The sequence below is a fragment of the Procambarus clarkii genome, chromosome 41, assembly GCF_040958095.1.
Source record: "Procambarus clarkii isolate CNS0578487 chromosome 41, FALCON_Pclarkii_2.0, whole genome shotgun sequence".
NCBI classification, from domain to species: Eukaryota; Metazoa; Arthropoda; class Malacostraca; order Decapoda; family Cambaridae; genus Procambarus; species Procambarus clarkii.
In genome coordinates, this window is record NC_091190.1 from 9581452 (window position 1) to 9607050 (window position 25599).

General features: G+C 43.4%; 3 protein-coding genes across 3 annotated transcripts in view; all 3 read right to left on the bottom strand.

The window, feature by feature from the left end:
- Positions 1-3291, bottom strand: part of LOC138373077 (serine-rich adhesin for platelets-like) — a 95148-nt gene extending 91857 nt beyond the window's left edge. The window contains exons 1-2 of the mRNA XM_069339103.1: positions 3027-3291; positions 2215-2606 (exon numbers count right to left, since the gene is read on the bottom strand). Coding sequence (XP_069195204.1) covers positions 2215-2606; positions 3027-3291 — 657 coding nt within the window. The remainder of the gene's footprint in view (positions 1-2214; positions 2607-3026) is intronic.
- On the bottom strand, positions 3288-3764 carry LOC138373078 (uncharacterized). Its single transcript, XM_069339104.1, has one exon. The coding sequence runs from the start codon at positions 3762-3764 to the stop codon at positions 3288-3290; it is 477 nt and encodes a 158-aa protein (XP_069195205.1).
- Positions 3765-18270: 14506 nt separating this feature from the next.
- Positions 18271-20353, bottom strand: LOC138373079 (serine-rich adhesin for platelets-like). The gene is made up of 2 exons (XM_069339105.1): positions 18742-20353; positions 18271-18305 (listed from the first exon to the last, which is right to left on the bottom strand). The coding sequence occupies exons 1-2, from the start codon at positions 20351-20353 to the stop codon at positions 18271-18273; spliced, it is 1647 nt and encodes a 548-aa protein (XP_069195206.1).
- Positions 20354-25599: the final 5246 nt, after the last annotated feature.

Below are 25599 nucleotides of genomic sequence, written 5' to 3' on the forward strand. Positions count from 1 at the left end.
AAACTCTATTCATTCTTTTAAAACTAGGTATGATAGGGAAATGGGACAGGAGTCATTGCTGTAAACAACCGATGGCTGGAAAGGCGGGATCCAACAGTCATTGCTCGATCCTTCAAACACAAATAGGTGAGTACACGCAAACACACACACACACACACACACACACACACACACACACACACACACACAAACGCACACACACACACACACACACACACACAAACGCACACGCACACACACACACACAAAAACACACACACACACACACACACACACACACACACACACACACATGGCATACCAAAGGTATGCCACTAGACTAGTCCCAGAACTAAGAGGCATGAGTTACGAGGAAAGGCTGCGGGAAATGCACCTTACGACACTGGAAGACAGAAGAGTAAGGGGAGACATGATCACAACCTACAAAATCCTCAGAGGAATCGACCGGGTAAACAAAGATAAACTATTCAACACTGGTGGGACGCAAACAAGGGGACACAGGTGGAAACTGAGTACCCACATGAGTCACAGAGACGTTAGAAGGAACTTTTTCAGTGTCAGAGTAGTTAACGGATGGAATGCATTAGGCTGTGATGTGGTGGAGGCTGACTCCCTACAAAGTTTCAAATGTAGATATGATAGAGCCCAGTAGGCTCAGGAATCTGTACACCAGTTGATTGACAGTTGAGAGGCGGGCCGAAAGAGCAAAGCTCAACCCCCGTAAAAACACAACTAGTAAACACACACACACACACACAAGACACAAGAAGGAAATGGGACAGGAGTCATTGCTGTAAACAACCGATAGCTAGAAAGGCGGGATCCAAGAGTCAATGCTCGATCCTGCAAGCACATATAGGTGAGTACACACACACACGCACACACCTATACCCCAGAGAGTATAGACTCATTCCTCTCAATGTTTGCTGACGACGCCAAAGTTATGAGAAGGACTAAGACAGAGGAGGACAGCTTGAGGCTTCAAGAAGACCTGGACAAGCTGCAGGGATGGTCGAACAAATTGCTGTTAGAGTTTAACCCAAGCAAATGTAATGTAATGAAGATAGGGGAAGGAAGCAGGAGACCAGATACAAGGTGTCATTTGGGAGATGAGATACTTAAAGAGTCCGAGAGAGAGAAAGACCTGGGGGTTGATATCACGCCAGACCTGTCCCCTGAAGCACATATCAAGAGGATAACATCAGCGGCATATGCCAGGCTGGCCAACATAAGAACGGCCTTTAGAAACTTGTGTAAGGAATCTTTCAGAACATTATATACCACATATGTCAGACCAATCCTGAAGTATGCGGCTCCAGCATGGAGTCCATATCTAGTCAAGCATAAGACTAAACTGGAAAAGGTTCAAAGGTTTGGCACCAGACTAGTACCCGAGCTGAGAGATATGAGCTACGAGGAGAGACTACGGGAATTAAACCTCACTTCGTTGGAAGACAGAAGAGTTAGGGGGGACATGATCACCACATTCAAGATTCTCAAGGGAATCGTCAGGGTTGATAAAGACAGGCTATTTAACACAAGGGGCACACGCACTGGGGGACACAGGTGGAAACTGAGTGCCCAAATGAGCCACATAGATATTAGAAAGAACTTTTTTAGTGTCAGAGTGGTTGACAAATGGAATGCATTAGGAAGTGATATGGTAGAGGCTGACTCCATACACAGTTTCAAGTGTAGATATGATAGAGCACAATAGGCTCAGGAACCTGTACACCTGTTGATTGACGGTTGAGAGGCGGGACCAAAGAGCCAGAGCTCAAACCCCGCAAGCACAACTAGGTGAGTACACACACACACACACTGTGTGTTTATAATCTCTTCTGGGCCTCTCCCCCTTTTCTCCTTATATCTCTCCCTCTAACCTCTCCATACTCACACACTCCCCACACACCACACCACACAATACACGCACTCGCACTCGCTCTCTCTCTCCCCCTTTGTTCCCCTCAACTTCTTTCCCTCTCTATCCCCCTCCCACCTCTCTCCCCCTCTCCTCTCTCCCCCTCCTTCTCTCCCTCTCTCCTCTCTCCCCCTCCTTCTCTCCCTCTCTCTGTATTACATCTATTTCAATTTCCTTCTGTCCTTTGAGAGGACAGAAGGAAATTGAAATGCAAAGGAAAATCCAAATTGAAATAAAAGGATCAAATGACTCCTGTGTATTTCTACCACTCCCTCCTGCTCCTCGTTCTTTACCACCGTGGCACTGTCCAGTGACCCATGGGTCGTGGCACTGTCCAGTGACCCATAGGTCTTGGCACTGTCCAGTGACCCATGGGTCGTGGCACTGTCCAGTGACCCATGGGTCTTGGCACTGTCCAGTGACCCATAGGTCTTGGCACTGTCCAGTGACCCATGAGTCGTGGCACTGTCTAGTGACCCATGGGTCGTGGCACTGTTAAGTGACCCATGGGTCTTGGCACTGTCCAGTGACCCATGGGTCGTGGCACTGTCTAGTGACCCATGGGTCGTGGCAATGTTAAGTGACCCATGGGTCGTGGCACTGTTAAGTGACCCATGGGTCTTGGCACTGTCCAGTGATCCATGGGTCGTGGCACTGTCCAGTAACCCATTAGCCGTGGCACTGCCTAGTAGGCAATGGATCGTTGCACTTTCCAGTGACCCATGGGTCGTGGCACTGTCTAGTTACCCCATGGGTCTTGGTACTGTCCACTTACCTATGAGTCGTGGCACTAGTCCAGTTACCTATGAGTCCAGTTAACTATTTGTCTTGGCACTGTCTAGTGACCCAAGGGTCGTGGCACTGTCTAGTGACCCATGGGTCGTGGCACTGTCTAGTGACCCAGGGGTCGTGGCACTGTCTAGTGAATCATGGGTCGTGGCTGGCCACGACCCATGATTCAGGCCGTTCTGGCTCTCCTCTCTCCCCCTCCTTCTCTCCCTCTCTCTTTATTACATCTATTTCAATTTCCTTCTGTCCTTTGAGAGGACAGAAGGAAATTGAAATGCAAAGGAAAATCCAAATTGAAATAAAAGGATCAAATGACTCCTGTGTATTTCTACCACTCCCTCCTGCTCCTCGTTCTTTACCACCGTGGCACTGTCCAGTGACCCATGGGTCGTGGCACTGTCCAGTGACCCATAGGTCTTAGCACTGTCCAGTGACCCATGGGTTTTAGCACTGTCTAGTGACCCATGGGTCTTAGCACTGTCTAGTGACCCATGGGTCTTAGCACTGTGTAGTGACTCATGGGTTGCGGCACTGTCCAATGACTCATGGTTCGTGGCACTGTCCAGTGACCCTTGGGTCATGGCACTGTCTTTTGACCCATGGGTTTTGGCACTCTACAGTGACCCATGGGTCGCGGCACTGTCCGATGACTAATGGCACTGTCTATTGACCCGTGGGTCGCGGCACTGTTCAGTGACCTATGGGTCGTGGCACTGTCTAATGACCCATGGGTCGTGGCACTGTCCAGTGACCCATGGGTCGTGGCACTCTCTTTTGACCCATGGATCTCGGCACTGTCTAATGACACATGGGTCGTGGCACTCTCTTTTGACCTATGGGTCGTGGCACTGTCCAGTGACACATGGGTCGTGGCACTCTCTAGTGACCTATGGGTCGCGGCACTGTCCAGTGACCCATGTTTTGTGGCACTGTCTAGTGACCCATGGGTCGTGGCACTGTCTAGTGACCTATGGGTCGTGGCACTGTCTAGTGACCTATGGGTCGTGGCACTGTCTTGTGGGACTATGGGTCGTGGCACTGTCTTTTGACCCATGAGTCATGGCAAAGTCAAGTGACCCATGGGTCCTTGCACTGTTTAGTGACCCATTGGTCTTGGCACTGTCTAGAGACCTATGGGTTGCGGCACTGTCCGGTGACGCATGAGTATTAGTACTTTTCAGTGACTCATGAGTATTAATACTTTTCAGTGACCCATGGGTCATACACTGGTCAAGTGACCCATGGGTAATGGCACTATCCAGAGACCAATGGGTCGTAGCACTGACTAGTGACGTATGGGTCGTGGCACTGTCCTGTGACCCATAGGGCTTGGCATTGTCTAGTGACCCATGGGTCGTGGCACTCTCTAATGACTCATGGGTTGTGGCACTGTCCAGTGACCCATGGGTCGTGGCACTGTCTTTTGACCCATGGGTCGTGGCACTGTCCAGTGACTCATGGGTTGTGGCACTGTCTAGTTACCCATGGGTCTTGGCACTGTCTTTTGGAAATATCCATGTTACGGCCCTATTGGGTTGCAACTGGGGTTCTTCTCTGATGTTATTAGAGTTTGGGTATCCGGCCCCAAGTTAGTAGTGGCTTTCAAGGGGTGTGTTCCGTAACGCAAGTAAATTAAAGGGGAAGGGATTCAAATACACTAATTTAAATATATATATTATCCACCACCATAAATAAATATCTCACAGTCACTCGCTGGGGCTATAACTACACTTATATACAATCACTTGTCTTCCTCCGAAGACTCAGGATGTTCCACGGTGCTCAAGATGAGTAGCCCTGGTTCTCTTCTCCAGGCCTCACAATGAATCATTTGATTCTCTAGGCGAATCTACCCTGGCCACAGGCCAGCCAAATCACAGTCCCACTGGGTGCACCGTCGTGGAGGCCTTCAACCACAAATCCAGGCTGTAGCTGGCAGGTTCCAATCAGCTCCGCTGCGTAGGCCACTCCACGACCGATACTAGGGTTGCGAGCCCTAGGCAGGAGCCTCGTGTGATTCCGCTGATCACTCTCCACTCTATAGCACCACAGTGGCTAGTCTCTTCCACCAGTCAACCCCCGGTACAACGATTCCTCAACTCTGCCACGTCACAGGCAGGCTAACACTCTCAGCAGTGTTCGTCCGGGAGCAACTCACAGCTTCTGCAGCAAACACGTAGAGAGACTATGGCTGCCTTGGGTAGACTGCCCCACCGTCCAATACAGCAGTCCCAGGTCGACTCTGTAATCAGACATGTCATTAGTACTGGCGATACTCTTAGGGCACCTCACTCACAGGCTTAGACACAAACGTCCACCTATCCACTCCATAGATGGCGTTTCTGTTTAAGCGCCACCTCACCAGAGGTCAGTAGCGGCTATGTCACAAGCTGATTAAGACGGGAATCAGCCCCTGTGGCCGGTATATCCCGTCCTCACTAGATGGCGTCGTCCATTTGGAGGGGGTTTCGGGAGCTAACACACAGATGGCGATGTCGTCACTGCTCCGTGCTACGACACTGGGCTCGGGTCCGTAACAATCCAACACTCATACTAACCGAAGTACTAGAACATGCTAGGAACGTTTGCTTCAGCTGCCACGTGTTCGCGGTGACTATTCCTTTGCCTAGCACTTAAAAGAAACAGACGTCAATCTGCTTTGATTTGCGCTTGATTATCTTAGATAGAATTTAAGTAATGTTCACAGTAATCGAAAAGATCAAATTCGCATTTACCTCCTTTCGTTGGTAAATTATCACCGAAAATGTGTGCCGTGATTATGAATTGGTGGGAGGAGGGAGGCGCCGCGCCGTGCGGTTGTGGCTGAGCCCCAGACGAGATGAGCTGACGCGCCGCTGTGCTCCCAGAAAAGCCCCATATTTGTGCTTATAGCCGCAGAATTGTGGCATATGGAGGTGCAAGTTGTGCAGCAGAATCGACCCGTTGAACGGATCAATACATATCAAGCTGCCGCGTTCACCAAAGACGTATCCCGGTTCCATAAAATTTATATTTCATTTGTTGTTAGCTCGTAAAATTGAAATTTCAACTGGGTTATGTGGCATATATATAACATCAAACCCCAGTAAGCCTCTCTCCCTTTCAATATGTATTATTTCCTGTGTTATATTGCTAATATAGTAGTCAATTTCTTTCTTTATTATGCACCCCATACCCATCCCGTGGGCGTTGGTGTAAATGATTACAGAGGCACATAATCAGTTCAGAAACTGAACCCTCTAGTTCGTTTAGCTAAGCAAATAACAATCTTTTGAAGCTAGTTACAAAATTATTAATATTATATATATATACATGAACACATACTCATGCATACATGTATATATATATACATACGTATACATATATACATACATATTTAATCACCCACACAAATACACACATCAGTAATCTTTTGTGTCACAAGTGATTCAACAAGAGGCTCACAACAGTCACTATATAAGGCACTTTACATCTATGGTGAGTCACACAGTTACTAGTCTTGCTGCACACCCACCCAACTGGGCGGCAGCTTTACAGTCATGTGAATGCATTACCTACAGTAAGCAAATTTTGAATACTTCGCTAAGATTTCGGGCAGCACATCATTATGAATGAAGTACTTACACATTTCTTGGACACTATTGATGGTGTTATCTTGAATTCCGCGATTTTTTTCACATTCCATTATATAATGACGCAAAGTATGCGAATAGTTCTAATATAGTAGGCTGTTGCAGTTGGTACATTGTATTACTCAGGTAGATCTACGTTGGCAACGTGCGAGAGGATCTACTGGTTCCAACACGTTGGAATTCAGGGTTAGAATACAGGACGCAGTAACCACGGAGTCAACCTTTACTGCTTGAACCACCTGATGACTACTCTCGTGTTATGCTGGGCTACGAGGAGATCTTCAGTCCAGCTAAGCTGTAATATTTATCAGTAGGAGAGTAGCCTACTAACCCTATAACCCTCATTTATTTATTATTATCATTAATGAAATTTATTATATATTTACATGCATTACGTAGACTAACATTATAGAATAACTCCCCCAAAAGGGTGTGCATGGAAATACTGTAGCTCTAAATTTAATATAAAATTACAGTTCATTCAGCTAGATTTATTTAATCTCATTTATGAATTTATTCTAAGAGATCCATAAGCCACTGGTTATCTTAATTATTAATATAATTCTGGTCCTTCAAAGCATTTAATATTATTGAATTGTAGAGCTAATTTTCCCCACATTCTTTTATGGACGACTTCGAACCGGATAGATCAGTGCATTAAATTTAAATTACTGGTTCACGGACCACAAACATTCTTTTATGGTTCTTCAGAACCGGTTCGATCAGTACATTAAATTTAAACTAAAGGTTCTCAGGATCCAGTGTAAACTCATAAATATTTTACGGCACAATACATAAAATTAAATTAGTGGTCCTATATAATCAAGTATAACTAAAGTAACCAACATATTAATATAAATTACTGATTTATATAATCAGTATAATTCATCTAACCAATTACTAACCCTGATAACATTATACTCTTTAATTAAGAAGTATTGTCAGGAGCTAGGCTATATAATTATTACCATTCACGTCAGCAGGATACCTGAAACATAACCATTTACGGCAGTAGGATACCTAGCACATATAACCATTTACAGCAGTAGGGTACCTGCCACATATAACCATTTACAGCAGTAGGGTACCTGCCACATATAACCATTTACAGCAGTAGGATACCTGCCACATATAACCATTTACGGCAATAGGATACCTGCCACATATAACCATTTACGGCAATAGGATACCTGCCACATAACCATTTACAGCAGTAGGATACCTGCCACATAACCATTTACGGCAGTAGGATACCTGCCACATATAACCATTTACGGCAATAGGATACCTGCCACATAACCATTTACAGCAGTAGGGTACCTGACATATATAATCATAACTGTATATACTCTATATAAAACAAAATCATAAAATCCAAAAACAGCACTACCCTGAATTTACACAATTAGCATCATTATTATATTATATATGCCAACCCACAGAGGGTAGGATTTTTTAGAATGGAATTGTAATAAATCATGTTCAACTCTAGCCTAACTCACTATTATTAGCCAGCCTAGTTAGGTAGGATTACTATTAGACTAGCACTGTACCAAGCAGTACAACTTAGTCAATATTTATATTGTGCATACCCAAATCAGGGTGGAACTTATTATTTTACACAAATTGTGTTTTCTTATTTTATTATATTGACTGTGTTAATTTTTGTGTTACTAGGTGTCCCTATACCAACCAAAAGTGAAAATGAAGAACTAGCTGGAGGTGTAACCGTAGTGGTATCCAAGTACTACTCAAATCTTAGCTATTTCATGTCAGGTAGGTAACTAAACCTCTACATGAGGTAGGATAACATAGCCTAGCCAAGAAATTGAATACTAGGCTATTAATAACCGTACTGGCTCCACGTATATATATGAATCAGTACCCCAGTTATTTTCATTACAAGATCATGGGACCAATTAAGCCTAACTCAGCAGACTGTGCATCAGACAAAATGTCCAGCAACAGTGAATTGTATCTCATACTTGAGTTGCAGAGGTCACGTGACTCGACAACTGGATAAGTGTGATCAGTTAGTTCAATCAGGTGTCTCATACCAAGTACTGAAAAACCGCATAGAAGTGCCTAAACAAACGTTGCAGAGGACAAATGAGGCTGCAGATGACTATCTCAGAGTCCTCATGAAACATCATGCCGAGCCAAACAAGATAGACGCCTTCCACGCCGAATCGGCACAATTTGAGGAGGAGGTCCAAAAAGTCTGGATGATCTGAACAAATATAATGCTAAATCGCGATACGGAGTAGATCCTTACTCTGAATTAAGGTTGAAACTTCATTCTCTACAGTCTCATCCAATACAACTTCACCCAACATTACAGTATCAGAAACTGAGCAGTTTTTAGAACATTTATCCATATTCTATGGATTCAGAAAACTTAATACATGAGGCTACTGAACATTATGCCTCCAAAGTGAACCTAAGGATGAAACTGAATCAGAAGCTTAAGCTGAATTAAAGGCTGAAGCTGAAATAAAGGCTGAAGCTGAATCAGAAACTTTAAACGAGAATAGTGGTCGCCCTTATGGTAAAGAAAGTACTATCATATCACTCGCACACCAATTACTGGACTTAACCCAGCCAGATCAATTAGTTGACTCCTTATGAGCTTTTAGCCTAAAACTCGAGTCACTGTTCGAATCCTTCAGCAATGAAGTGGATCAACCCACTGCTGAGTGGATGACTAAACTTGTCATCCAAAGAAAATTATCCAGCGAGGTGCTAGACAAGTTATACTCATATCAGAATAATACCATCCTGACAATGCAGGATATCATAAGAGGGTTTGCGTTCAGTCGTAAAGAAAATACAAGCAAACCTGGCCCTTATAGCCTCGTATAGCAAACCAAATCTACAGAAACTGTACCCACATCAGATTCTTTAAATTAACCTCTTAAAGTGTCACAGTCTTTAGGTAATACGGGTACTAACAATCAATCTAGGTTGAACAGGTTGAATCAGGAACACTGATTCATCAGTGAGACCTAAGAGTACCAAAAGTACTCCTAAGAAACAACAGCAAGCCTATGCAAGCAGCAAAGCCCTAAAAACCTTTAGTGAGTGTTTCACCTAAACCGGTGACCCTTAAACGTGCTGTAGGCTGGGGGTTGTGTCTGTTTTGCCATCAAGATCATTCTCTATACAAATGTACATGTTATCCTGATACAGACACCCGAGTCAGATGACTCGAGCAAGTAAACAGATGCACCAGGTGTTGGCAATAACCAACAGTTTATTTTCCTTTAGTATTTACTAACATCACAAATGCATAGAATTAATGTAATTCATGTTTTCTATAGTAAGGCAATATTTGCCAGATCCTTCCTAGCCCTTATGACGCCGGGAGGCAGCATCAAGCTGAAACATGAATTCTTCCACGTTTTGTTAGAATATTATAGAGTCCAGTTAATTACCTTTTCTTTGAAGTATTATTCTACATGAAAGAGTATATTTATTTCGCGTACTTTTGCGTACTGAATTCGATCATTTTATCAGATTGATTATCTCAGTAAATATTACTGCGACGTAAATTAATTTTTTGTCGATCCTCCTCGTTTAATTCCTGCAATATTAATTAAACCTGTTGCCTTGCGAGAAGAGGTATTATGATTTAATATATTTATCTGTGACATTAATACTTGTCACGATTCCTTACTTCCCTAATTAATTGCCAGTAAAAAAAATACTTTAAGCTCGAGATCACATTTGAGCATTCTGTGCATGCGTATCCCAGCGCGGAGAAGGAGAGCGTCACTCTGCCCTAGACTCTCACGGGTGCTATCCGGACGCCATTACAAAGAGAGGAACGTGGTCAAGCAGTACAATATCGTTGCTAATTTATTCGTGTCTGGGAGTTGATAATTATCCTGTAATTCGACCTTCTGCATCAGCGAACGTCAGGGAACATCAACTGCTCCTACAATCAGCCAACCCGTTCTCGCAAATTCGTAAAGTCAATATTGACTTATTAACTACGTACATAGGTGATATACTAAACATAATAGATACCCCTAAAAAGATTCATAGAAAACACCGACCTTACCTAACCTTGTTAGTATCTTAAGATAAGCATCTTATTGCTTCGTAATTACAATTATTACTTAACCTATACCTATTATAGGTTAGGTAATAATTGTAATTACGAAGCAATAAGATGCTTATCTTAAGATACTAACAAGGTTAGGTAAGGTCGGTGTTTTCTATGAATCTTTTTAAGGGTATCTATTATGTTAAGTATGTCACCTATGCACATATTTAATAAGTCAATATTGACTTATTAAATTTGCGAGAACGGGTTGCAACAGCAGACACGGTCCCAGCGAGTGTAATGAGTATAACAGTTCCTAGGTTGGTTATTTTGTATGTATACATTATTAACGTGTAGGTTACTCGTCGTCACATGGCCAGCAGACCACAAAACCCACGTTAGTTTCCCTCATATTTATGTCCCCACCATTACTAATGAATAGTGGAATAATATGTTAGCCTAGGCATTGTTTACAAGTTTACTGTGATTCCAGCGTGGATCGTGAGGACAAGGTGAGATAATCTTCCCTTCCATGTGGTTTCCATTGCCCTGTGTTCACAACGACTACCTTGGCAACGTGATTACGTCTACGAGTATTTGAGCTATGAATTGAGCGTTGTGAAGTATCTTTTACAGCTAAGCCCTTATACTAATTTTTCGTAGATACCTTAGTCACATTCTTAATTGATTTATTTCCATGATTTATTACTTAAACATGTGCTATTCATTTCTTATGTATGTATATAATATTGCAATGTGTAATTAGAGTAATTCAACTTAATAATTTATTTACTTCAATGTAGAACCATCACTGACATCATACTAGGGATATATTTATCTTTAGTACCGAATCCTCCAGATTTATATGTGTTAAGTCTACTCTTTAATTGATTATAATTACAGTTCATTTAATGCTCTTAATATTTCATTGATTTAATCTAGGTCCATAGGACACTGGTTCTTTGGGTCTTTACACAGTAATTTATTTTTCCTTCTTTTATACAAAGGAGGTGGTCCTTCGAGTTATCTTAGTATTCCGTTTATATGATTATTATTAATATTGAGAGTTAGACTTTTCCTACACCAGGTGTCTCAAACCGCATCATACTAACAGCTGTGAGACCCCACTGAACACATGCACGTAATAGGTGTTGAAGGGGCCAGCATCATGTTGCACTGTGCAAGTGTGCTAAATCAAAGTATTCAAATTCCAGGGTGAGAGATAGAAAATCTATCCAAGTACAGTATTGCAAGGTGCGAAAAAACTACAGCGTGCAATCATCCACATCTCAAATTAATGCTACCGTGCCCACTGCCCAACTCCTAATCAAGAATAAGGGGACCAAGATCGCCACTCGAGACCTATTTGATAAAGGGTCCCAGAAAACCTTCATCATACAGAAAGCGGCAGAGGCACTTAAGTTAAAACCAGTATCACACATTAAATTAAACCTGTCAGGTTTCATGATAATTAGAGGAGACCATGAGTATAAAGTAATACAACCACTAGTACGCCTAGGTGGTTATGTCCGACCTGTCCAGGCCATAATTGTTGATCATATACCATTTGACCCAAATGTTAAGGGTTGTTACGACTCTGGATTATTAATTGGAAACCAGAGGTCAATTTGAGTTCTAAATAATTGTAGCCATTAATTCATAGGATTGGATCATGTGAGAAGGATGTTTAATTAACAATAACATTTAAATTCATGGCTTCTTAAAACTTGGGTATGCATTTGTTCCCATCTTCCTTGCCAGATGTAAGACAAATCTTGTTACTCACAGATTATTCAGACTCTGGGCTTGTTGATTATTAAATATAATATTGAACTAGTTATCAGCTATTCTTAAAATGATTAAAGTAACTAGTAATGAATGTCTGAGTAAACTTGGGATGATTGCTGCTGTACGATCAGTTGAGTACCCATCCATCCAGCAGCAATCAGGGAAGGCGGTAGCAGAGCTCTCCCTCTTCCCTCTCGGTGGCGGCTGTGATGGTGACTACACCTTTCCTGTGGGCTCTGTTCTCCTCCTTCTCCTTTCTCCTTATCCTATACCCTAGGTCCAAGATAAGTACCTTTCTCCGATTTTACCCTGCTACTAGTTAGGTGTATGTTTAAGAGAGTGTGTATTCTTAGCCAGTGATTTGGTATCCCTAATTGTACTCTAGGGTGATTGGGGAACCACGTGTTCACAAGTTTACCCAGGCTACCTTGAGCCTTTACATGTGTCCTTCTCAAAGTAGTCTTTACCCTAGTTTGCAATTGTAAACCTTGTGTGAGATTTTTCTCTACGCCTACCTCCCTTAGGAGGTGGACTACAAGTTTAAAGTCTGCTCACGGCAGTTAAGCATGAGTCCAGTAGAAAAAAAGGAAAAGCGGGAGCAAACCGCCAGGCCTCCACCACCAAGGGTGAAAACCTGTCCACAATAGGCCGCTGGCTCCTCCTAGTTAAACAGGACGTTTAAACTAATAAAGGGTAACCGACGGGTTCTCACAATCAAATATTTATATTTGATGTGGCGCTATGAATTGGAATTCGAATTCCCAAGAACAGCCGTCATATCAAGATCCCATCAACATTTAATAATAATATGCAGAAATATGGTGGAATAATATGGTTGAAGGGTTGACATCAAAGACCGTTTTCTACAACATAACAATTTATTAATAACAAGAGACTAACTACTACATTACCGAGTTTACATTACGTTAATGTCAATCCAGTGGCACGATAACAAACAGCTAAATAGCAACCCTTGCTGTGAGGCTGCATACTGAACTAACCTGAACACAGGTGTGCCCACTGATGACGCAATATTGCAAAACAAAGAAAAATATCACAGACTAAGTTACACCACAGCGAATGGTTACGTTATTGTCCATCAAGTGGCATTTGCAACACAGCTATTCAACAGCCCCTCGAGAAGTGACAGCAGGCTCCATCTTGCTGACACTTCGGGCTGACAACATGAACTAACTGAACAAATGAAGGATATCCACTGAATACAAAGACACAAGCAGGCAATCAATAGTGTCTCGGTTTCCCTGACAGCTACTATAATCACAAACTTAGGGGTCCTCCCACCCCCCAGGAGAGACCCACGTAACTAGGCGGGAGTCCAACAGTGACTCCCCAATATCACAACCCAGTGTGAACACTCTTTGCAACTCCCAACAAGAAGTTGCCCTGTTGTAAACAGCAACAAAGACAGGCAAGGCAGGATTCTGGGACACAGCTCCACAGATCCCTAGATGACTCTACTCTCGTCACCAGACGACAACCAAAAGAAATTGCCTTAAGTGGTTAATTACGTTAATTGACTGATCGCAGCAGTCAGCAACAAAATACTACGGTAATCACAAACAATTGTCTCCCACTAGACAACAACATGATGATACTCTACGTTAATCTTTAACATTTGTCTCTCTCTTGTTTACACTACTCAACATATATTACATCACACTTGACTCCTTGCAAGTATTCAGTGAGTAATTCTCAATTAAGGTCAAACGGACCACTAATTACATCCCCATTGAGTTACGTTAACTAAGTCTACCCTAACTTGGTAGCTTCTCCACAGTCTGTGTCAAAAAATTACTAGTGAGTGTTAATTACCCTAATTAAGTCACTAATTACTTCTGAGCAATTAATTAACTGTCACCAGGACCGATAATTAATCATCCATAAATACGTCTCACTCCGCACTGCCTAAGCAGGTCTCATCAAACACTGTGAATTCACGGGAAAGGAGTTAATTACCCTAATTAACAAGATGTGCCAATAATCCACTGTCCTCAGACAGGATATGATTAATACAACGATTTATGCTAGCTCCATGACCTCGCTTTACCGAGACACCGGAGCTCTCCAATGTTAATTACTCCACTAATTAACCTGAGCCACTAATTGCTATATCCCTGAAAGGTAATTAGTCTCGAGCATATTACGTTAACGCAAATACTGACAGACTCTCTCCCACTACGTGAATTCATGATGAGAAGGCTAATTACATAATTAGCTAGAGTGGTCAATTAGTTGTCACACGGACAATTAATTACTCCCGAGACGTATCTCATTCTCGCTCAACACTGTTCTCTCTTAACAGCCCTCACTCACTCCACAATACTAAGTGTGCACCCCTTATCCAGTTAATTACCCCTTACTTAATTAACTCACTGAATCCTTAAGTCCTCAACACAACTTAAAGAAACAAAGTAACCCCAGCGTTACATAGGTCACACTACAATGGCATGCAACATCATAAAAGCACTGCCCACATATGGTTGTGGCTACTGCAACTCGCTAATTACTGTGCCCACACAATAATGACACAAGGCTGTACAACACACAAAAGTATACTAATATTACTGCCCCCCTCTTTACTTACACCCGATTGCAAAGGACTACTGTGAACACACACATACCTCAGCCAGGCAATTAACCCATCAATTGCCTGCTCTCAATAAGTACTGTGAATTCCCCTGAATAATCCTAGAGGTCCCTTAAACCCTCAACACAGTTCTTGGGGCAATAATATTGTATAAACTGAAACAATACTGCACAAACCTGCAACACAATGATGCCGTCAGCATACCCCACATGCTAATGACATCATTAGGCAATCAGTCAGCAATCACACCTACTGACTTACCACACAACATCGTACATAAACATGCAAATGAACACATAAAATGTCATTCACGTAATCAATGAAAGTTATATCACCAAATAATATGTAACTAACTACACAGACTTCAGGGGTCCCCACTGACATCCCTGCCTACCTCTAATGATTATAATTTTACGGTACTCTATGGCATTAATCCAGTCTGAACGATTATATAGAATCGACAGGCTGGATCACTTATATGGTAAATCTCTACACTGACTGGTTACATACTCTAGTCAGTCTCATACAGTGTGGTCCCGTGTATAATATCTATCTCCAGGTACCACCCCTATCCAACACCTGGATCCCACTGACAGCTGTCACTCAGCTGCTTCTCTAGCCTGGCGAGGCTCTGAGATAACTCTTACCGGGAATTTCCACCGGTACCCATCACACTGTAATAGTATTCATTTCTGCTGCCCTCTTTCCCTTATCTTTCCTCATTTCCCAAGTTACTACCACACTAGCTGACAACACTTAGCTTGCTTGCTCCTCATGCGTCGACAAGATGTGGCCCTAGGCTGTCCCGGGAAAGTGGCCAAGGCATGTGGCCAAGGCATGTGGCCACAGCGCCCCTCCCGAGCTGAGAGAGGGGGGGTGGGGTTTGTCCTGGCGCGCGGGCAGGCGGCTGGGTGGCCTGGGGTGACCACGGGTAGCGCATGACGTCATAGCACCCCACCGGCTGAGCTGGCGGGCGGGGTGGGGGTGGGGTTTGGCCTCGCGGGTGGCCACGGGTGGCCGCGGGCTGGCAGGCTGCCGCCCACAGGAGTACCCACGCGGCTGGGGAATCACAACCCCATCAAGCTAGAACCTGCCTTGTTCTACACTGGGGTGACAATGGCCGGCGGCGTCCCCACACTGATGCAGCCTGGCGGAATGCAAAGTCCAACATGGGCCTGTAATATCACACTCACTTACACTCACCAACATCAATTGTCCATTGCCACTAGACAGGATACTCGACCCACCTGTTACACCATGAGGCTCTGCCAGCCTGCCTCATGGGTTCACACAGTCAACTGTCTCTTAGCTTTTTACTGTTTACTGTCGTGCCGGATCCAACCATAGCTCTTCGCGCCAAAACTAGGCTTGGAGCACACATGCCTGAACCAATCACCTCTCTCAGTCACCCTCGGGCGTCCTGTGACGTCACAAGGAGGGTGAGGCCTACCGAGTGGCGTGATGTCTCCCATGTGGGGGGGAAAGGCAGCGTTCACCCCACTGTCCCTCCCCCCCCCCCCCTGTAAAACCGTTGGGAGAGTCAAGTACCTCCCTACACCACTTCACTCTCAGCTCCCATCCTATTTCACAGAAACAGGAAAATCTCTGTAATTCTCTCTACAGAGTAATCACAGACTTCTAACTACTCACAAATGATAGTTCGTAACATAATCTTTCATTCAACACCCAACAAGCATATGTTATTTTGAAAGCTTCAGTTTCTAGAGTGACTAGCCTAATCTAGAAACTAGGAAAACTAGCTGAGGGATCTAGATCCCTCACACCTTGCATCCTGCTTATGTGGACCAAGGTGTTAAATGTAAGGTAGAGTGATAAAGTGATTTATTGTAGTTTTTATATGTGGGGGTTATTAAGAGGGTTTAATAAATAGGGAAGGAGTATCTTTTCATCCTGTTGAAGTGGAGTAGATAATTAACTACTAGACTGCAGACCTTATTATAAAACAAGTATTCATTGCTGGGAACATTCTTCCCTGGGGGCCGGGGCCGATCCAATCTCCACTATTTTAAAAACTCCTGTCATTTCTACTATTGGCCCCTCTCAGTACAATCACCTACCCACCGTAACAAGGATCTAGGGAACACAGCCAGATTCCTACAGAAAAATGAGTCAAACTGGCTGACAACAAGATAACGTCTGACCACCTCACCGATGTAGGTCTATTAGTAGGGGCAGACTACTACTACCAGTTTTTTACTGGACAGACAAGACAACAGGGAATGAACCTGTTAAGGTCAGCAGGAGGCTATTTACTCACAGGTACAGTCTTAAACCTGATGAAACTTATGCCTGCTAACAACCAATACTAATTAGAAATCAAATTGTTAGCTGAAATACATCTGCAGACACAGAGGACAATGGAGAATAAAGCTGACAAAAATTAATTAAAGATTGAGTCTGGTACAATTAATATTAGCCAAGATAGTTTTTATAGATCTTGGTGGATAACTAGTGGTCAGTAGCCTAACCCAGCTGCAGGTTACCACAATAAAGGCCACTGACCCCATTACAGACCCAGAATTATTCGACAGTAATAATTTACCACATTCAGTCCTCTACGCATCTACAGTACCTTCGGGTAAGTTTCCAGAGAAGACCGCATCTACAGTACCTTCGGATAAGTCTTCCAGAGAAAACCGCATCTACAGTACCTTCGGATAAGTCTTCCAGAGAAGACCGCATCTACAGTACCTTCGAGTAAGTCTTCCAGAGAAGACCACATCTACAGTACCTTCGGATAAGTCTTCCAGAGAAGATCGCATCTACAGTACCTTCGGGTAAGTCTTCATCAGAAGACCGCATTCATACAAAGTCTCTCTGGACTAGGATTTAGTAATCCACTTAATGAAAACATACACCTGCAGGGTTGCAGCAGTTTTTTTTTGGGCTACTTCTTCTTTCTCATTTCTTCCCTTAAACATTTTTAGAGACGTATCTGAAGAAGCACCTTAACACAAGCAAAATTTAAATTTGCAATAGCCTATAAGTGAACAATTACCAGAGGACAACCAGCAGTGAAACAAATAGTTTCTCAACATAATAGACACACAGATAACCCTTTAAGCTATATGTGTTTACTTGTACCTCAAGAGGGTTATAGCACTGTAGCCTAATATATATAATTCGCATTTACCCTCTACTTAGATAGATTTAGGGAAATTAGTCAGGGTCAGTGGAGTACAAGTTGAATCTGTACTCACTACAGCAATACAGCTGACTACATCCATAGAGAATGATACCAAAATACTCACTTCTCTACATTAAATAGAATTTAGCTAGGTTAGGAACTAAGTTATCATTATAGAATAGCCTATAATACTTGTCCAACAAGGACTACACCTTAGGCCAAATTTAATTTTGTATAAATATAGAGAATTGCTCGTTCGAGGTTGAGGTGATATTTACGAGTCTCCAGTGATGAGTTAGTGTCTAGTAACTCATCTAGTTACAAGTCACAATGATCCTAGACGTTGATATCATTGTAGGAATCTCCTTGATCTCAAAGGGACAAAAAGAATAAATAAATTAATCATTAAGTAGATGTACTCGTGATTACAGATCAAACCTGTCACACAGATCCGGGACATGCCTCATGTACATACTAACGTACAAACCTTCTAACATGTAAGAATGATATAACTTCTGGGGGGAATATCGGGCACGTTAGTACTGCATCATGAACTACGACCCATGATTTCTCTCCCCGGAAGAGGATGTTGGGAATATCCAACACTCATACTAACTGAAGTTCTAGAACATGCTAGGAACGATTGCATCAGCCGCCACATGTTCGTGGTGACTATTCTTTTGCCTAGCACTAGATGGGAACTCCGTCGTCAATCTGCTTTCATTTGCATTTGATTATTTTAGATAGAGTTTAAGTAATGTTCATAGAAATCGAGAAGAATAAATTCGCATATAATTTCGCATTTACCTCCTTTCATTGGTAAATTTGCACGAAAATGTGTGCCTTGATTATCAGCTGGAGGGAGGAGGGGTGCAACACGCCACAGTATCTTTGACCCTTCGTCAGTGGCACTGTCTAGTGACCCATGTGTCGTGGCACTGTCCAGTGACCCATTGGTCGTGACACTGTCCAGTGACCCATTGGTCGTGACACTGTCCAGTGACCCATTGGTCGTGACACTGTCTAGTGACCCATGTGTCGTGGCACTGTCCAGTGCCCCATGTGTCGTGGCACTGTCCAGTGACCCATTGGTCGTGACACTGTCTAGTGACCCATGGGTCGTGGCACTGTCTAGTGACCCATGGGTCGTGGCACTGTCTAGTGACCCATGGGTCGTGGCACTGTCTAGTGACCCATGGGTCGTGGCACTGTCTAGTGACCCATGGGTCGTGGCACTGTTTAGTGACCCATGGGTCGTGGCACTGTCTAGTGACCCATGGGTCTTGGCACTGTCTAGTGACCCATGGGTCGTGGCACTGTCTAGTGACCCATGGGTCGTGGCACTGTTTAGTGGCCCATGGGTCGTGGCACTGTCTAGTGACCCATGGGTCGTGGCACTGTCCAGTGACCGATGGGTCGTGGCACTGTCTAGTGACTCATGGGTCTTGGCACTGTCTAGTGACCCATGAGTCGTGGCACTGTCTAGTGACCCATGGGTCGTGGCACTGTCTAGTGACCCATGGGTCGTGGCACTGTTTAGTGACCCATGGGTCGTGGCACTGTCTAGTGACCCATGGGTCGTGGCACTGTCCAGTGACCCATGGGTCGTGGCACTGTCCATTGACCCATGGGTCGTGGCACTGTCCATTGACCCATGGGTCGTGGCACTGTCCAGTGACCCATGGGTCATGGCACTGTCTAGTGACCCATGAGTCGTGGCACTGTCTAGTGACCCATGGGTCGTGGCACTGTCTAGTGACCCATGGGTCGTGGCACTGTCTAGTGACCCATGGGACGTGGCACTGTCTAGTGACTCATGGGTCGTCGCACTGTCTAGTGACCCATGGGACGTGGCACTGTCTAGTGATCCATAGGTCGTCGCACTGTCTTGTGACCTATGGGACGTGGCACTGTCTAGTGACCCATGGGTCGTGGCACTGTCTAGTGACCCATGGGTCGTGGCACTGTTTAGTGACCCATGGGTCGTGGCACTGTCTAGTGACCCATGGGTCTTGGCACTGTCTAGTGACCCATGGGTCGTGGCACTGTCTAGTGACCCATGGGTCGTGGCACTGTTTAGTGGCCCATGGGTCGTGGCACTGTCTAGTGACCCATGGGTCGTGGCACTGTCCAGTGACCGATGGGTCGTGGCACTGTCTAGTGACTCATGGGTCTTGGCACTGTCTAGTGACCCATGAGTCGTGGCACTGTCTAGTGACCCATGGGTCGTGGCACTGTCTAGTGACCCATGGGTCGTGGCACTGTCTAGTGACCCATGGGTCGTGGCACTGTCTAGTGACCCATGGGTCGTGGCACTGTCCAGTGACCCATGGGTCGTGGCACTGTCCATTGACCCATGGGTCGTGGCACTGTCCATTGACCCATGGGTCGTGGCACTGTCCAGTGACCCATGGGTCATGGCACTGTCTAGTGACCCATGAGTCGTGGCACTGTCTAGTGACCCATGGGTCGTGGCACTGTCTAGTGACCCATGGGTCGTGGCACTGTCTAGTGACCCATGGGACGTGGCACTGTCTAGTGACTCATGGGTCGTCGCACTGTCTAGTGACCCATGGGGACGTGGCACTGTCTAGTGATCCATAGGTCGTCGCACTGTCTTGTGACCTATGGGACGTGGCACTGTCTAGTGACCCATGGGTCGTGGCACTGTCTAGTGACCCATGGGTCGTGACACTGTCCAGTCACCCATGGGTCGTGGCACTGTCTAGTGACCCATGGGTCGTGGCACTGTCTAGTGACCCATGGGTCGTGGCACTGTCTAGTGACCCATGGGTCGTGGCACTGTCTAGTGACCCATGGGTCGTCGCACTGTCCATTGACCCATGGGTCGTGGCACTGTCTAGTGACCCATGGGTCATGGCACAACGTTGTGTCAAAATTTCAAAGCAATCGGTTAAGAACTTTTAGAGATTAGCGATTCTGAACAAACAAACGTTTCCATTTTTATTTATATAGATATTAGCATATTGTGGATATATAGGCATAGGTTAGATTACGTTAGGTGTTTAGATTCTGCAGGCGATGAGTCACAATAACGTGCTGAAGTATGTTGACCAGACCACACACTACACAATAAAGGGACGACGATGTTTCGGTCCGTCCTGGAACATTCTCAAGTCGATTGTGATGATTGAAGTTGTTGTTGTTATATATTCAGTTACTGGGAACAAATGTCGGAAAATCCGACACTATTTAATATCATACAGATAATAGCTGTGTTGTATAAACAAGTTACCCATAGAAAACGTAACTTGTAGTGGAATTACCGTCTAAAGAAAACGGGATATCATCACCACATACTATTATAATTCACCAGCTATTCTGCTGGGAATTATTCTTAAATACATTAGTCTTTGGACTTTACCATCATAAAAACATCTTATATAAATTAACTTAATTATCAATATTAAAGTAGAGTAAATGTGACCCTTCTATCACTTTCTGAAATCTGGACAAAGTAGGCCAGGCGTCAGTGGGGAAGGAGGGCAGCCATTGTTATACGAGACCAGAGGCTCACACGGGAGCAAATTCGGCTCCTGTTAATTTTACTTGGACGTAGTGTTATGGATACCAAAGGTGTACCATCTGTCAACACGCTGTCAACAAATCAAGTTAAGTGTTCTTTCCGAAACCCATTATTTATCATTAGTGGCCATTAATGTCATTATATAGGGTGACCCGGTTAGATCACATGGAAGCCTCAAACTAAAGGTAATTAAGCCAGGTCTTCATGTTCCATGTACTGTTTTCTCTGATATACTTGTCATATATAGGTATCTGGCTTCACAGCTAGCGCACTTTTGACAGGTCAAGACGAGGATGCAAGATTTGTGCACCAGTTACTGGGTGATATGGAAGCTACCTCAAAGAGGATAATTTGGTGTCTACACCCTAGTTATACCTGGTGGACTAACCTGCTGTACTATAAGATAAGGAACCTCTTTAATGTATGTAGTTATTTCTGTAGTTTGATTGGCTGCATATATATATTAATTTAATAACCCCCCCCCCCCCCTAATGTGTAGAGGATCGATTTGTGAGATTATGAGATTATTGCAGAAATACAGTCCACTTATCATTATACAAATTGCTATCGAAGTATACAAATTAACGTAAATATAAATTCATATAAATTAAATAAATATAAATCTCACAGGTCGGTTCCCACATTATTTGGTCCTTCGAACCGGATTATTCGGTCCTATGAACCCACATTTGGTCATCTTAGTACCGGATGAACCAGTTAACCAGTGGATTCATTAAATATACTAGTGCAGTGTTATTTAAACAAAGCCAGCAGTCAAGACGGCAGCGTAGCCTCGAGGGAGCTCAGGAGCCTCCCTCAGCCCAGTTCAGCTTCGTCAGCGGTTTCATGCACACCCACAGATATTTGGTGGCGTGTTATTTCGTGAAATGACAGCGCTAATATAGAAGCCAGCCAAATTAGTGACTGTGTCTTCGCGATATTGTTCACGGATTTCGTGGTGTTACATTTCGCGAGAGATTATCTACGAATTTTGTGGACTTTATTTCGCGAGGTCACTAATAATATTTAATACTTCTTGATAATATCAGAAGTTTCATAGAGGCTAATTAAGAGGCTATTATCAATAATTGTGTATATTATTTCTCCAAATAGAGAATTATTTAATATATATTGCACTAGTGATCATAGTATAATATTTACTAATTGCCAACCCACATCAAGGTAGGATATTACCATTGACTAGTTGAACTATTATTGCTCATCCTAGTCCCATTATTACCATAGTCAGTTGTACTATATTGAATAACCTAACACCATTAATGAATGGTGCAGACCCTATTTTGGGTGTAATTTTTAACAACTCGAGTTGAGTTGTGTATATAATAATTTACTTATGATCATTACACCTTTGAGTAATTAATTAGTGTCAATTCCATCCTAGGGTGATATAGAAGAGCTAACCTAAAGGTACTTCCAGTGACACTGGTTTATCACTCAAATCATTAGTGTGTATGATTGTATATATATAATGTGTATTAATTTTAAGTGCTAACCTCTAGTAGAGGTAGGATTATTGCCTAGTGAGTGCATTTTACCCTAGGCTACCATTAGAGCTTGTTCAGTATTATGAGCAGCCCAAGTACAAGTCCCACAAGGCTTCACCAACTAGCCAGTATGGATAATGCAGGGAGAATGAAAAGAACCCTTGCAGGTCTTAAAGGCCACTTAACAAGACAGATCAAGAAATGTGAAGATTTGTCACAACAATCAACAGTTGATTATGCTGACCTGGAAAGCTATTATCAAGCAGCTGCAGGTAAATTTGAGCAAATCAAATGCCAAATAGCAACATATGTGGCTGAACTTGCCAACACCAATTTATCAGAAACAGAAATAGACGACATTATGGTTGATCTTGCGAATTATGAAGATCACACTCAGGCCACGTTACAGCCTTATGTCAAATTAATTGCCCAGAACAAGGCAACAGCAACAATAACAACAGTTGCATCTAATACGAGTCAAGCAGAAGCTCGACTCCCTCCAATTAATTTACCCACTTTCTCAGGAAAAGATGAGGAAGATTGGGACGAATTTTGGAACAAATTCGTTGACCTTGTAGACTCAAAACAATCTTTACCAAAGAGTAGTAAATTCTCTTATTTGCAAGGCCAATTATCAGGTGAGGCTAAAACAGTAGTATCCCATCTGAGATTAACTAATGACGGCTATGATCTGGCAGTAAAACTCCTCAAGGATAATTATGCTGATCCAGAAGTAAGAACATCACATTTAGTTCATGAGCTGTTGCATTTACCCCCACCGGAGGCTTCAGCTGATTCACTCCAAGTCTTCAAGCTGGAGGTAGAATCATTGATCAATGCCCTCAGCCCTGACAGCAGATACAAACGGGGCTGAGTGGGTCTTGAAAATAATTGTCCAGGAGAAAATACCTAGGGACATATTGAGACAAATGAGTGCTCATTACAATAAAAGCATCTTATCTATGAATGAAATATCTGAAGGTTTAAAGTCAGTAGTTCATCAATTACGAACACATGACAAATTAAAACCACCAAGTAAACCCTCAGAAACCAATAATAGTAAACCACAGAGTACCAAAGGTACTCCAAATCAATCTAGACAATATAATTCAACACCAAAGTGGAACAGTAGCAGTGTGGGCGTATATGCAGTGGGACCCTCCAAGCCTATAGTTACTGTGTCACCCAAGAACGTGACACCAAAGGGTACTGGAAACTATGGAACATGTTTGTTCTGCAATGAGAAACATTCAATGTACCACTGCCCTAATTTTCCTGATAGTGACGCCCGTGTTGAGCGACTCAAAGATTTGCAACATTGCACGAGGTGCCTCAGGAAACATAACATCAACGACTGTGATACCCAATTACACACCTGTAATAGGTGTAACAAAGGTCAGCACCATGCAGCATTGTGCAGAGACACCAAAACAACGTCTCCAAACCCCAAGGTGGAAGATAGCATTCCCACCACAGTACAGTACTGCAAGGTGCAACAAACAAACAGTGTCCAATCGGCAAAGTCTAAAGGTAATACGACTTTGCCTACTGCCCAAATTACCATCCTGAATAAGAGGGCCAAGGTCCATACCCGTGGGTTGTTTGACCAAGGATCCCAGAGAACATATATCACTAAAAAGCTGGCAGATGAATTACAATTAAGGCCTGTAGCCCAGATGTCATTCAACATCTCAGGGTTTGTAACAGATGCAGGACCTCAAGTCTACCAGGTGGTACAACCATCAGTACGTTTAGGCAGGTACGTCTGTCGAGTACAAGCCATTGTGGTGGACAAAATACCAGTAGACCTACAAGTTCAAGGTCTGAGAGCAACAGCCAAATTCCTGAGAAATAGAGGAATAAAATTGGCAGATAATATTAAGTCTGATCACCTCACTGACTTCGGTCTCCTTGTAGGGACAGACTATTGTCATCGATTCATCGGTAGCCCTACTAAATATCAGGGTATAACCATGTTAAACTCTGCAGGAGGTAAATTACTCTCAGGCCCAGTATCAAGCCTGAGGAGACCTATGCCTGCAGATAAACAATACCAGTAGAAATCTAAATTTGTCAGCTGATTATATTTCTCCAGTAGCATTATACTAAGGAGATTACAGCTGACTATAGTAACAGAGGTTGATGTTAGTATCATCATTTAAAGCTGAAGATGAGTTCATGAGGCCTCAGTGGCAAATCAGTGAACAGTAGCCTAAAACAGCTACAAGTCACTGCGACCAATGTCACTGAACCCACTGCAGTCTCAGAACCATACTTTACTTTAATGATGAGCTATTCAATCTTCTGAATCAATTAACTAAATTAAACCCCAATAAATCTGATGACTGATTTGATACATTTATTATTTAATCAAGATGTATTCCATGGGCCTCAGTGTTTATATATCAGTGTCCAGTTACCTGAAGAAACTTCAAGTTATATCTAATGTCACTGATCTCACTGCAGTCCCTGAATCATACTTGACTGTAGTACTTGATCACATCCAGTCTTCTGGGTTAAATAATATGTAATAAGGCTTGAATATTAGCCTTTCAAGAGTTAACAGGGAAATGAAATCGCATTAGACTTCTAACCCCTGCAACTCTAGTACGG

What these genes read in the sequence shown, in the direction of transcription:
- LOC138373079 (XM_069339105.1), bottom strand. Translation starts at nt 20,353, where the DNA reads ATGACCCATGGGTCACTGGACAGTGCCACGACCCATGGGTCAATGGAC. An exon ending in AAATTTACCAATGAAAGGAG is followed by an intron (nt 18,306 to 18,741) that starts GTAAATGCGAAA and finishes TGTCCCTTTGAG; the next exon opens with ATCAAGGAGATTCCTACAAT.
- LOC138373078 (XM_069339104.1), bottom strand. Translation starts at nt 3,764, where the DNA reads ATGGGTCAAAAGACAGTGCCACGACCCATAGTCCCACAAGACAGTGCC.